Below are 15549 nucleotides of genomic sequence, written 5' to 3'. Positions count from 1 at the left end.
CGGTCCAACTCCTGCCAATGCCTGTAAGGAGCTTGTATGTTCTTCCCATGACTGTATGGGTTTCTTCTGGGTGCTCCAGTTTCCTCCCACAGTCCAAAGAAGTACCAATTGGTAAGCTAATTAGTCATTGTAAATTGTCCCATGATTAGGCTAGGATAAAATTGGGGGATTGCTGGGCGGCATGGCTTGAGGGGCCGGAAGGGTCTACTCTGCACTGTATGTCAATAAATTGGACAATACTCTCCCCACCCCCCCCAACAAATGCTGTCCTCAGATAAACATTTGCCATCATATTCATTTGTAAGTCATTTCATGAAGGATAAACAGGTATGCTGAACGGATCCTGACCCGGATCTGGGCCGTACCCTCCAAATATCCGGACCTGCATCTCAGTTTTTTTGCACTACCTTACTTCCCATTTTTCTATTTTCTATTTATGATTTCTAATTTAAATTTTTAATATTTACTATCGATTTGTAATCCAGGGAGCGGGAAGTGCAGAATCAAATATCACTATGATGATTATACGTTCTAGTATCAATTGTTTGGCGACAATAAAGTATAAAGTAAGTATAGATATATCAAGGAGAAAGAACCAGATGACCTGGAGAGGGAAAGGGAATATGCAGCCAGTGACGTGTATTCCTCTGGCTGTTCCTCTCAATAACAAGTATATGACTTTGGATGCTGCTTTGGGGGGAGAGGCGGCGAATGATCTACCTGAGAACTGGCAGTGAACAAGTCTCTGACACTGAGTCTGGCTCTGTGGCTCTGAAGGGAAGGGGGGAGAAAAGGCGAGCTGCAGTAATAGGGACTTCTTTGGTTAGAGGGGCAAAAAGGAGGTTCCGTGGATGAGAAAGAGATTCCAGGGTGGTTTGTTGCCTCCTGGGTGCCAGGGTCAAGGAAATCATGGATCGAGTCCACAGCATTCTTAGGTGGGAGAGTGAGCAGCCAGAGGTTGTATTCCAATGACATGGGTAGGATGGGTCACAAGGCCCTGCAAAGTGAGTTCAGGGAGTTAGGTACTTAGCCAAAGAACAAGACTGCCAGGGTTGTGATTTCAGGACTGATACCCATGCTACATGTTAGTGAGGCCAGACATAGAAGATCATACAGTTTAACATGTGGTTAAGGAGTAGGTGCAGGAGGGAGGGCTTCCGATTTTTGACCATTGGGATCTCTTCCAAATAAGATGGGACCTGCACAAAAGGGACGGTTTGCATCTGAACTGGAAAGGAACCAGAATTCCATCAGAAGGTTTTGTGGACTTCTGGTCAAGATGGCGATGGTTTAGTCGCTAAAAGCTATCACTCTGTTCTATTTCTTATCTCCGCACTCCTTCTCTCTTTTTTTTACTCCAAACTGTTAAATTTTTTATTCTCCCTCCTGCCTACGAATGCACCTGTTTTATAATGGCTCCAAAGACCACCAAATCGGGGAAAAAAGAAGTTCCAGCAGCCAGTTTCTCGAGCGAAAACATTATCTCATTATTAGAACAGCATCGACAGGAGATAATTACTGAATTTAAGTCTTCTTTCAGTTCGTTGGAATCGAAATTGGATCAAATTAAATCCAAAGTGGAGGATCATGCCCAATGCTTATTTCACATCTCGAGTTTGCACAGATGATTTAGACTGCCGTTTTAAAGAGTTGGAAAATGTTTGTTCCAGCTTGAGAGATCATAACAGCAAGCTAGTATCCAAAGTTACCGACCTGGAAAGTCAGGGCAGACTCAAAATCTACGTATTCTCGGCTTGCCAGTCTATCGAAAGTGGACCCCCTGCTGAATTTTTCTTCACTTTGCTATGTGAGATTTTTGGGAATGATATACTTTCGACTCCGCCTGAGATAAAGCTCATCGTACCTTAGCGCCTAAACCAGAGCCGGGGCACAGGCCACGCCCTGTAATTATTTGTTTTTATCGCTACCAGATTAAAGATCTCTTGGCTAAAGAAGCCCGTTGGAGAGGGATGTTGGAATACAAGGGGAAATTAATTTGTGTTGTCAAGGACTATGCTCCCCAAGTTCTGAGTCTGTGAGCAGAGTATAAAGGAGTCATGAAAGAACTATATAATTGCAGATTCAGGCCTTCCCTTTGATTTCCAGCTCGCCTCAGATTATCTCTTACTAGTGGAGGCAAAAAGTGGTTTAACTCGGCTACAGAAGCCCAGAAATTTATCGAAAGCCTCCCTGTTACTTCGAGTCCCTCACATTCAGTTCGATTACTCATACTGGTGGTGAAGTACTTTTTCTCCCCGCTTATTTTTCCCCCGATCTTTCTTTCTTAAGTCAGTAAATTTTTTTTCATACTTTCTTGCAGGTAGGTCACTGGGTAAAGTCCATTTACTTGTTTATTTTTTTCTAAAATACTAGTTCACATCTTTTTTTTGGATTATTACCTTGAGTTACGCTTAAATTTTGGTGGAATTGTTTTTCTTTTCACTATGTATAACTTTAGTTTGTAGTGCTAAAAGTTTTCTGGTTTGTAATTGAGACAAGATGGAGCTGATGACGATGTTAAGAGACAGGAAGTTGGGTTATGGGGTGACTTTTTTTTTGAAGAGCTTGCTGTTGCTTTTCGGTAGCTCCCTTGCCGTGGGGTGTGTGTGGGGTGGAGGGAACTCTAATGTCAATATTATTCATAGAACCTTTAGATATTTGTATTATTCAGGACGTATTTCTGTCCTGTTTTTCTTGTTTTATACTTTTGCCCCAGAGCTGTTACTCGAATTTCTGACAATGCTTTTGCCTACTATCCTCATTCTTTTTTTAAAAAAGGACAATGATTAGTCTGTTGAGTTTTGTAAGTCAGAATGTTAAGGGATTGAACCATCCTGTTAAAAGAAGGAAGGTGTTTTCACATCTTAAACAGCTTAATGTAGCAATTGCTTTTTAGCAAAAAACACACATTCGCAGTTCTGATAACTCTCGTCTCATGTCGAGATGGGTGGAGCAGCACTTCCATTCTACTTTTCAGGCTAAAGCTAGGGGAGTCCCAAATCTTATAAATCAAAATGTTCCCTTTGAGCTTCATAACAAGGTATCTGATACAAACAGTCAATTTATTATTGTCTCGGGGAAATTATATAACACACTGGCTAACTTAGACGCTCCCAATTTGGATGATGTGGAGTTTTTTGCTAGTTTTTTTCTCTTTATTGCCTGAGATGAGTTCGTATTCTCTCATATTGGGCAGTGATTTTAATTGTTGGTTAGATCCAGTTTCGGATCGATCGTCCTCTATTCCTAGACTACCAGTTCAGTCTTTCCTTTCCAATTACAGTATCTCCAATGTACAGCGTTTTCTCCATCCAAATGAGAGCGATTACTTTTTTTTCACATGACCATCACACTTTTACTAGAATTGATTATTTTCTAATTGATAATCAGCTGATTCCATCTGTTTGCTCTTGTGACTATCAGGGTATATTGATTTCAGATCACACCCCAGTCACCGTCTATAATTCTTCCTGGTTCCCCCAAAAGAATAAGCATTGGCGTTTTAATCTGACCCTGTCGTCAGATAATAATTTTGTAAAATTTATGGAGGACCAGATAACGTTTTTAAAAAAAATTAACACGTCATCTGAAACCTCAAATCAGGTTGTTTGGGACACTATGAAAGCATACCTAAGGGGTCAAATAATTTCAATACTGTGAATTTGAAAAGGAAGACCCATAAAGAGCGATTAGATCTGGTCAATCAAATTAAAGCAACAGACCAACTATATGCCCAGACCAAAAATCCTGAGTTGTATAAGAAACGAGTGGAACTTCAACCTGAGTTTAACCTTATTTCCACTCACCCAATTGAACGCCAACTTTTGGAAAGTAAGAGCTGGTTTTATATCCATGGTGATAAATCCGGTAAATTTTTAGTTAACCAACTAAGACGCTCTAAAGCTAAACAACATATTACAAAAAATCGAATGGGAAATGGGAACATTACTTTGAATCATTCTGAAATTAATGACACATTCAAGAATTACTATTCTCGACTCTATACTTCTGAATCTTTAAATGATATTATCTCTGTCGAGCATTTTTTAAAATAGTTTAAATATTCCTACGCTTTCTCCTGATCTCAAAGCAAAATTGAATGAGCCATTATCATTAGAGGAAATATCCCCAGCTATTTCAGTATCGCAGTCTGGTAAATCTCCTGGACCTGATGGGTTCTCTGTAGAAATCTATAAATCATTTTCCTCACTGCTTTCGCCTTAACTAATTTTAGTTTTATCTGATTCGTTTAAACAAAGTAAGTTGCCAGCATCATTTAATGAGGCATGTATCACTCTTTTAGCAAAAAAAGGCAAAGATCCATCAGAGTGTTCTTCCTATAGACCAATCTCTTTGCTAAATGTTGATGTTAAAATTTTGGCTAAAGTTTTGGCCCGCTGATTGGAGAACATTCTATCCTTAATTATTTCTGAAGACCAAACTGGTTTTATTAAAAATTGTCTCCCTTTTTTTTTAAATATACGGCGTCTATTTAATACCTTATACTCACTTTCAGCTGGGATTCCCAAATGTGTCATTTCTTTAGACGCAGAGAAAGCGTTTGATCGTGTGCAGTGGTATTACCTTTTTGTGCTTTTAGAAAAATTTGATTTTGGACGAAGTTTTATTACATGAATTAAATTGTTATATTCACACCCTACTGCTTCTGTCTTGACCAACTCTCAGCAATTCCAGCCTTTCAACCTTAAATGCGGCACCCGGCAAGGGTGCCCTTTAAGTCCCTTACTTTTTGATCTGGCCATAGAGCCACTGGCGATTGCGTTTCGTAGCTGTGCTGAATTGACGGGGGTGGGTGGGGGTTGTTGAGCACAAAGTCTCTTTTTATGCTAATGATCTTTTACTTTTTAATATCAAATCCGACTACCTCCTTATCCCCGCAACATACATCAAAGTTGCTGGTGAACGCAGCAGGCCAAGCAGCATCTGTAGGAAGAGGTGCAGTCGACGTTTCAGGCCGAGACCCTTCGTCAGGACTAACTGAAGGAAGAGTGAGTAAGGGATTTGAAAGCTGGAGGGGGAGGGGGAGATCCAAAATGATAGCAGAAGACAGGATGGGGAGGGATAGAGCCAAGAGCTGGACAGGTGATAAGCAAAAGGGGATACGAGAGGATCATGGGACAGGAGGTCCGGGAAGAAAGACGGGGGGGGGGGGGTGACCCAGAGGATGGGCAAGAGGTATATTCAGAGGGACAGAGGGAGAAAAAGGAGAGTGAGAGAAAGAATGTGTGCATAAAAATGAGTAACAGATGGGGTACGAGGGGGAGGTGGGGCCTTAGCGGAAGTTAGAGAAGTCGATGTTCATGCCATCAGGTTGGAGGCTACCTTATCCCCAATGTTTTCACACCTTAACAAATTTAGCCAGCTTTCCGGATACAAACTTAATCTACATAAGAGCAAACTCTCTCCAATAAACAGAGAAGCACAAATATTAGAATTTCATAACCTCCCTTTTAAAGTAGTAAATAATCAATTTACTTACCTTGGCATTACAGTAACAAGGAATTATAAGCGTCTTTTTGGAGAAAATTTCACTAATCTTTTAAACCATACAAAACAGAATCTAGTACAGTGGTCATCCTGTCTATGTCTCCAATAGGTTAAACTAATGTTGTTAAAATGTATACCCTTCCTAAGTTTTTATACTTATTTCAATCTTTACGAATTTTTATTTCTAAAGCTTTTCTTTAAAAAATTTCGTTAGATTCTATTATTTCTATTATTATCTATGGAAGGGCAGACGTCCCAGACTAAATAAAGCTCACCTTCAAAAACCTAAAAGGGTAGGAGGTATGGCCTTGCCCAATTTTCATTTATATTACTGGGCAGCCAACACACGTTGTCTTATCTTTTGGCCTTACTTTTATACTCAGTCTAACTGCCCAATATGGCTGGCAATGGAGTTGAACGCTTATAAAAATCGCTCCATTCCCACACTTCTTGGATCCCCACTTTCTTGCCATCTGTCTAAATCAATTGTTAATCCTGTTATCAGACACACTCTGAGAACATGGGCTCAGTTCAGGAGATATAATGGTCTTCACGGTTTCTCTCTCGCTAGTCCTAGTCTACATAATCGTCTTTTTCAGCCTTCTACGCAGGATTTCACATTTCAAGACTGGCACAGAAAGGGTATTAGGTGCTTTGAAAATCTTTTCATAGACAATCGCTTTGCAACTTTTGAACAGCTGTCTGTAAAGTTCAATCTACCCAACACTCATCATGGGAGCATGATTTAAATTTTTCCTCTGTCCGACGAGGCATGGGATTCAATTCTCAAGTCAGTTAATTCAACTTCTTTATGTGCTCGCCACTGCCTTTCACAGTTCAAGATTGTACACAGAGCTCATTGTCTCTAAAACTAAATTATCGCGGTTCTATCCTAATATTAATCCCTGTTGCGACAAGTGTAAATGGGGCGAGGCTTCACTTATTCATTTGTACTGGACTTGTCCTAGCTTGGAGAAATTCTGGAGGGATTTTTTTTTAAACTTTATCCCATATACTTAACTACTATTTGGATCCTAACCCTCTGACTGTTCTTTTTGGCAGCTCGGGAGAAGTTGAGTCCGACCAAACGTAGTACATTGTCTTTTGCTTCTCTTTTGGCCAGACGTGCAGTCTTTCTTAAGTGGAGAGATGTTGCCCCACCCACTCATGCTCAATGGCTCAGAGACATTATGTGTTGCTTAGACCTTGAAAAGATTCATTATTCACTTCTTAATTCGGACATAAAGTTCCAAAAGGTGTGGGGACCTTTTCTTGAATAATTTCATAATTCCCATTTAGATTAAGGGTTTATCCCTCCTTTTTTCCTTTTGCATTTAAATCCCTTACTTCCAGCTTCTTTCGGTTAAGACTTACGGTTTTTTTTGATGTGTAAACACATTATAGCTCAAGTAGTAGGCAATATACTTCCTTTTTATAAAGAAGTTCTTCTGATCAACTTTTCTATATATTGTAAGGTTGGTTTGGAGTTGGCTAGTGGGAGGGTGGAGTGGTAACTAACTTTATATGATTCTACAATGGGTGCTTTTCCTTAACTGTTATGAACTGTACATTTGATACTTTTGTTTTGCACTGTATAAACCTCTTTTTTTATTTTTGTTGTTGCATTGTAGAAACATAAAAAAATTAATTAAAAAAAAGAAAGTTTTGCTAGTACTGCACGGGGTGGGGTTTAACTGAAGTTGCAGGGAATGGGAACCAGTGTGCTAGAACAGATAGTGGAGTGGTTACGGCGAAAGATGTTGCTAAGCCTACGTACAAGGTCAGAGATCAAAAGGCTGTGCATTGTGGGTCTAGTGTTTTGATCTGCGTATATTTCAATGAAGGAATTTTGCAGGAAAGGTGGATGACCTTAGGGCATGGATCAGCATGTGGAATTATGAGAATGTAGTCATTAGTGAGACTTGGTTGCAGGTGAGGCAAGACCGCCAGCTCAATGTCTGGGGTCCTATTGTTTTAGTTGTGATAGAACGGGAGGGATTAAAGGAGGAGGGATGGTGTTACTAGTCAGAGAAAATGTCACGGCAGTGCTCAGTCAGAACAGACTGGAAAGATCGTCTAGTGAGGCTTTATGGGTAGAACTGAGGAATAAGAAAGACCATGTTAATGGGATTATATTATATACACCCAACAGTCCACAGGATTTAGGGGCACAAATTTGTAGAGAGATCACAGACTGTTGCAATAAATAAGGGTGTTAGAGAGTAAATTATTTTGACTTTCCACAGATTGACTGGACTGGGACTCCCAAACTGTAATAGGGCTGGATGGAAAAGGGTTCAAATATGTTCAGGAAAGGTTCCTTAATCTGGAATAGGTTGTTTTCTAGCAAAGGTATACTTGGTAAATGGGAGGCCTTCAAGAGTTTGTATATTCCTGTCACAATTAAAAAGACAAGGATAACAGGTTAATGGAGCCTTGGTTTTCAAGAGATATTGAGGCCCTGGTTAAGAAAAAGGAAGTGTGCATAGCAGGTACAGGCAGGCAGGAACAAATGAAGTACTTGAAGAATATAAGAAATGCAAAAAGGGATTTAAGGAGGAAATCAGGAGGGCTAAAAGAAAGACATGAGATTGCTCGAGAAGACAAGGTGAAAAGAGATCCTAAGGTCTTTTAAGATATATTAAGAGCAGATATGTTAAGAGAAAAAGAATTTCAGAGTTGCATATGGATACATGCATTGATAATAAATGAACTTTTGAATTTTTAGTTATATGAGCAAAAGGATGGTAAACAAAATATATCTCCTGGAAGATCAGTGTGGTAATGTGTGTGTGAAACCGAAAGAAAGGAGGGAGAGACTTTAAATGGAATTTTGCATCTGTATTGACTCAGGAGATGAACAAAGAGTCTATAAATATGAGAAAATGCAGCAGTGAGGTCATGGACCCTATACAGGTTACAGAGGAGAAGGTGTTTCCTCGGATCTTGTGGGAGGTTAGTGCAGAAATTGCAGGGTTCCTAGCAGTTACCAAGAAAGTTGATGAAGGCAAGGCAGTAGATGTTGTCTATATAGACTTTAGAAAGGCCTTTGACAAGATCCTGCATGGGAGGTGGTCAAGGAGGTTCAGTTGCTTGGCATTCAAGATGAAGGAGCAAACTGGATCAGACATTGGCTTCATGGAAGAAGCCAAAGAGTGGTTATAGATGGTTGCCTCCCATTCCAGTATAGACTGGAAGCCTGTGACTAGTGGTGTGTCATAGGGATTGGTGCTGGGTCCGTTGTTGTTTGTTATCTATATCAACAATCTGGATGATAATGTGATAAACTGGATCAGCAAATTTGTGGTTAAAACCAAGACTGTGTGGATAGTGAGGAAGACAATCAAAGCTTGCAGCGGGATCTGGACCAACTGGAAAAATGGGCTAAAAAAAAAATGGCACATGGAATTTAATAAAGACAAGTGTGAGATGTTGCACTTTGGGAGGACCACCCAGGGTAGGCCTTGCACATTGAATGGTAGGGCTCTGAAAAATGTTGTATAATAGAGGGGTTTAGGAATACAGATCCATAATTCCTTGAAAGTGATGTCAAGGTAGATAGAGTCGTAAAGAAGGCCTTTGGCACTATGGCCTCCATAAATCAATACACTGAATACAGGAATTGAGATGTTATGCCGAATTGTGTAAGGCGTTGGTGAGTTTTGGTCACCTACCTACAGGAAGAATGTAAATAAGATTAAAGAGTATAGAGAAAATTTACAAGAATGTTACCTGAATTATAGGGAAAGGTTCAGTAGGTTAGGAATTTAGTCTCTAGAACATATAAGATTTGAAGGAAGATTTGAGCGGTATAGATAGGGTAAATGCAAGCAGGCTTTTTCCCCACTGAAGTTGGGTGAGACTACAACTACAGGTCGTAGGTTAAGGGTGAAAGGTGAAATGTTTAAGGGGAACATGAGGGGGAACTGCTTCACTCAGAGGATGGTGAAAGTGTGGAATGAGCTGCCAGCTGAAGTGGTGCATGTGGGGTTGATTTCAACATTTAAGATAAATTTAGATACATAGATGAGAGGAGTATGTACAGGTATTATCTAGTACAGGTTGATAGGATTAAGCAGATTAATGGTTTGTGCAAATGACCAAATGTGCTGAAAGGCCTGTATCTAAGTCACAATAATAAACACAATCTGCTTAAACTAATAACACACGAACAATTGTACTTCTCATCAATACTGAATACATCATTTAAACAATGACAGTTTAGGTTCAAAAAGTATGTGACCCTCTGGGGTAATGCCTTGAACAAAAGCTATTTGGAGACAGGTGTTCCAATCATACTTACGAGGTCAAGTTGCGATCTGGACACTCAACCCGGCATGGATGGAAAGCGTACTCGGGAGTGGACCCGACTGGGTTCGAACCCTGGAACCTTCGTTCCGGAGTCCGGCATTGAAATCATTGCGCCACCAGCCGGCCCTTTTTTTTGAGATGTAAAGATTTCTACTCCTCATGTATGTGAAGGATGTATGTAATATAGTCAACTCAATTCAATTCACCCTCTCCACTACCTGGAATATCACTATTCTGTCATTCTGGCTCCCATTCCCCCTACAACTTATTTTAACCATATCACCAATGACCTCATCACCTCATCAATCAACGAGATGAGATTGGAGGTGTGGGTTGTAGAGGTGCCTTACGCTATAAAAAGGACACACAAAGTCAAATTACGGCCAGAGCCTGCTCTTCTCAAAAGAGCACCATGCCTCGATCAAAACAACTTCCAGAGAACCTTACAAGAATTGTAGAGTTGCAGGAAGCTGGAAAAGGCTACAAAACAATTTCTAAAGGCCTGATTGTTCATTAGTCCATAGTAAGAGGACACCAAAGTGGAAACCACTGCTCTCCAAAACAAAAAAAATTGCTGCACATCTCAAGTTTGTGAAAGATCACCTATATGTTCCATAGCACTTCTGGGTAATGTTCTATAGACAGATGAGACAGAAGTTGAATTTTTGGCAGAAATGCACACCATTATGTTTGGAGGGAAAAGGGCACTACACACCAACACCAAAACCTCATCCCAACTGTGAAGCATGGTGGAAGGGGCATCATGTTTGGGGCCGCTTTGCTGCTTCTGGGCCTGGACTGCTTGCAATCATTGAGGGAACAATGAATTCAAAATTGTGTCAAGACATTTTACAGGAGAATGTCAGGGTAGCAGTCCATCAACTGAAGCTTAAATAGAAGTTGGATGATGCAACAAGACAATGATCTGAAACACAAGTGTAAATCAACAACAGAATGGGATATTTTTAAAAAAGATACCCTGTGGCATGACCTGAAGAGGGTTGTTCATGCAAGATATCCCAGAAATATTGATGAACTGAAATAATTTTGTATTGATACAAAATATTGTATCAATATTTTTATTGATACAAAAATAATTTTGTATCGTGCTGTTATGCTAGTCTGATCAGCAGCTACAGAAAACACTTGATGGAGGTTATTGTTGCTAAAGGAGGTTCTACCAATTATTAAATACAAGGGTTCACAACGTTTTCCAGCCTGGACTGCGGATGATTAAGCAATGTGTTTAATATAGGCATGAAAAGTACAATTGTTTGTGTATTATTAGTTTAGGTAGATTATGTTTGTCTATTATTGTGACTTATATGAAGATCAGACCAAATTTTATGAGTAATTAATGCAAAAAACTAGGTAATTGCAAATTTCATGACATGTATAAACCTGATTCTGATACGAATCTCTATTGTGGAGTAAGAGCTTGAAGGAGGCAGGGAGAGGGGAGGAATTGGGAAACACCGAAGAGATCAATGAACCAACTGTTTGGAATCAAGTGACCTTGCCTGGTGTCTCAAGGCTGGGTGTGTCTGCACCTGCTCCACACCCCTCCCACAGCATTCCACTCTCGCCATTCCCAACATCCTTTTCTCCGCTAGATCTATAAACACGCTCTTTGCTCCACATTGACAAATACAGTACTGCGCAAAAGTCTTAGGCACGCCAACTATGTATAGGTGCCCAATACTTTTGCACAGTACTATAAGTTCTGCAGTAGGAAGCCTGCAGCACTGGTGAGGACACAGTCATCTCAAAGCTTTGATCAGTTAGCAGCTTAAGCTATATCTCAAGAGCTAATGATCAAAAGGATTGGGCTTTGGGCAAAAGCAGACCAAAGACTACCACTATCTGTAAGTTAGTGTTGATAATGAATGAAGTTAGTTACATATGTGTTGATAATGAATGAAGTTAATTACATAACCATTTTATGTTTGTAGTATTACTTGGTTCGTGGTTGGGGAAGAGTGTCCATTGTAGTCTCTTGTAATATAAAGGTGCAACAAAGTGAGCTTTGCATGTGGACATTCTTTGAATTCTAGAGCAGACATGTGAACAGCTGGAGATGCATTGCCCTTACTTTCTCATCATCTGTATATTTCTCCACTGGCAGGTATGAAAGCAAATGATGGAATATTCAAGATTATAGATGGAGTAAAACACAGAACTGTCATAAATTTGATATTTCAGCAGTAAACACATGACAATGTACATGTTTTGTTAAGACAGAGGTCACTCATTACTTGGAAGATGTGAGACTAGATACAAGAGCAACAAAGGAATATTGGAATTAACCATAGAATGTAATTCACATTAGCCAAGCCATTAAAAAAAAGACCAACCAAGCACGAGGATTTATTTCAAGAGGGACAGAATTGAGAAGATGACAAGTTATGCAAAATCAGTTAAAAACCTTTGTTTAAAGTACCACATATAGTTCATACAGATATTCAAAAAGGATGCAGAGGCACTAGAGAAAGTGCAGAGATTTACAGAGGTGAGATGAGAAATGCAAAACTATACACATCAAGGAAGGATGAACAGATTGGGTTTTGCTTCGCTTGAAAAACAAAAGATCGTTAATTGCTTCTAATTTAACTGAGGTCTTAGAAGGATTTTAATAGAGTGTATGCAAAAACTATGGTTCAATTTGTAGGGAACAACATACTTACAGGTCATGATTACAAAATAATCATCAGGAAATACAATATAGGAAATTTTGGAGAAATTTGTTTAATCACAGAAAGAAGAGAATATCACGGAGTTGAAAACATTAAAGGACAAGCTAGATAAGCATGAGAGAGAAGGGAATAGAGGGTTATGTGATAAGATTTAAATGAGGCCATATGGGAGAGGGCTTGAGTAGAATATAAATGGTGGCAAGTATTAGGGAGGGTAAATAGCCTACATATCCTGGGTAATCACCAGGAGTGAAAAATGATGAAATCAAAAACAGTATTCATTCTGTACTAAAGGCAGCATTATTACCAAGAGTGAAATTTTCAATTTTGAAGGCTAGATACACCATAATGGATAAGATTTTAAATGGCAGGCTTTACAATGACCTTCCGTACTTTCAAAGTGAAAACAATTCCTTCAAATACAGTTTCTCTAATCTACCTTTACACATTGAGCCAATTTTGCTGATCACGAATTCTCTTGCTCAATTCTCACCACTGACATTTAATATTTATACTATGTGCAGTAATATTTTAATGGCAAACCAATCCACAATGGCATAATGGCATTATCTCACAGCAGTAAACTGATTTATATCATATAGAGATAATATTAAACTAACAATTCAGCAAAGATTAATGAAAACTTCATATACATTCTAAAGAGAAATTTGAAATATATTACTTATTTCAGCAAAATTTATGAAAAGTGTAGTATAACTGATAAATATTTATTTTAAACAGTAAATATGCAATCAGAATAATGCTTTATTTCCTTCTCATTGAAGAGACATATATATAACCAAAGGAAAAATAGAGCATTTTTGTACAAATTTTCTTAAGATATTTTCTAAAAATGAATGGAACTCCAAGCTGGAGAAACAATCTACTCATGTATCTAATGAAATTAATAAAGATATTGAACTGGCTGTCAAGAAAGGAGAGATGCAAAGGCTAGGATAAGGGATAAAAGGGGAAGTAGACGTGAAAAATTACAAGCATAAAGATTAGTGATGCTAGATGATAATAGCAATACTAAAGGCATTTACTGACAAATAAATTTATTTCCTGTTGCCCTAACCATCAACAATTAAAAATAAAATCCAAATTTTTTTAAAAAAGGTATTTATTCAACTGAGTAGGCCTTCAGGATAAAAGGAGTGCAACAAAGAAATACCACAAGAAAGTTGGACAGCTATGGACTCGACACTGGTTCTGTAATTCAGCTAACAACAATTCACATCCCAACATTATTTCCGAAATAGTGATAGTTATCGACTTCTACTTTCTTGACTTTTTGTTTACAACTGCACTACTTGGCATCTGTTTTATAATATTAATCTATTTCCTTCCTTATCCTTTTGTTCTAAGTACACTTGTTATCCTTTCCAGTTAACCTCTCATCTTAAGTCTTACATTTCTGACTTTGTGGTGGTGTTGGGCTTCCTTCCCTTGAGATTCACCAGGCCTTTTCTCTCAATTGGCAAGTTTAACAGTTTAAATGTTGAAACAAATTCTTGATGACATCAATCTTAAGAACACACTCCTGCAAATAAGTGTGCAGGGTTGTGGTGGGGACTTGAATCACAATGCCATGATGTGCATTGTGTCCTGAAGTTTATTGCCCATAACCTCACTTGAATGGAATATTACCTCTAATAAAAAAAACAGTAGAGGAGTCAGAATACAGTAATTTACGACCAGTGTAGCTTGAATAACTACAATACTAACAAGTATATGCACTTACTCAGAACAGAAATGCAAGAAAGAAAACAGAAGATCAAAGAAGTACATACAAAGAAACCACGCCCCGAAGAACTGCCAAGAGGGCCAGCCAAGGCCTGGTAGAAATCATGGGGTTTGGAAAAAGCCAGCTCTTCCTCCTCCTCAAAGTCAGCAATACTTTTTAACAAGTCAGGAGGCAACAGAGGTGAGCTCTTGGCATCCTATAGGCAGAAGAAGAACAACAGAGGAAGAAAGCATACTCAGAGGGGAATCAAAAATAAACAGTTTTAGATCTGGCCTTAGACCTTGAAATACTGGAAATGCGTTCATTTTCAAAGATCTCTGGAAAAGTATAAGAATCTTATAATGCATGATTTCACCCACAGAATTACTGGAGGAAAATAGAATATTTAAATGTATTGAAGCCTGAATTTAACAAGTAAAGAACAGAATTAGTAGGTGAATTTAAATGTACTCTTTAATATAGTTTTTACATCATCTGTTGTTCTATAGTTTTTAACCTTAACCAACTAAACATGGAAATAGTTTTGCTTTTGTAATGAAGTAAATTTAAAGCCAATGAAATCTTTTAAATGGAGTTGGGGCTGGAATAACATGCAACAATTAACAGGATTAGTAAGTGTATTATATTTGTGATTTGAAATAACTAAAAATCACAATGTGCAGATCCAAAATTTAACAAGATTAACAGATTGCTGAACATGAAAGTTCAATGAAATTGCACAAAATTGATCAAACAGAACAGGTACTGAATGAGTTGAGGATATGTAAGGAAGCTGCCTGAAGGTTACTCTGCATTAAAAAAAAATGGTCATGGACATCTGCAATGAGGTACCAACTCAAAGTTCTTTTTTCTTAATAGGATGTGCAAATTAACTGTAAGGCAAGCATTTATTAGCCATATCCAACTGGCCTTGATGATGAGCCACCTTCCAAAATTGAAGCTCTTTGAGGGTTACTGAGACAGGAATATCCAAGATCATGACATTAAATAAATGTTGATTTACTTCCAAGTGCAATTCCTGTGCATCTTGGAGAGGAACCTGCAGGGAGTAGTACTCTAATGCATCTGTTACCATTTTCTTTCTGGATAGTAGAGATTGCAGATTTGGGAAATGCTTTTGGAACTGGCCTCACAAGAGGTCTGTTTTTAGACAATAATCATGACATCTGTGATGTTTCAAAAGTGGGGACAGTGAACATTTAGAGTGGTGTATAGGTAATAATTAAGAGCTTTATTCACCAACTATGAAGATGTGCCATGTTGCAGTGGAAAGGTTCAGGAAATTACATG

At 38.6% G+C, this 15549-nt stretch overlaps 1 protein-coding gene across 3 annotated transcripts in view; it reads right to left on the bottom strand.

Moving 5' to 3' along the window:
• Positions 1-15549, bottom strand: part of smg7 (SMG7 nonsense mediated mRNA decay factor) — a 152749-nt gene that overhangs the window by 24319 nt on the left and 112881 nt on the right. For 2 of the 3 annotated variants that reach the window (XM_063064048.1, XM_063064049.1), the window contains exon 19: positions 14306-14455. The exons of the other annotated variant lie outside the window; for it this stretch is intronic. In XM_063064048.1, coding sequence (XP_062920118.1) covers positions 14306-14455 — 150 coding nt within the window. The remainder of the gene's footprint in view (positions 1-14305; positions 14456-15549) is intronic. 3 annotated transcript variants of the gene reach the window in all.

The sequence above is a fragment of the Mobula hypostoma genome, chromosome 12, assembly GCF_963921235.1.
Source record: "Mobula hypostoma chromosome 12, sMobHyp1.1, whole genome shotgun sequence".
NCBI lineage: Eukaryota > Metazoa > Chordata > Chondrichthyes > Myliobatiformes > Myliobatidae > Mobula > Mobula hypostoma.
The sequence above is the reverse complement of the archived record's forward strand: the minus strand, read 5'-3'. Positions and strand labels throughout refer to the sequence as shown.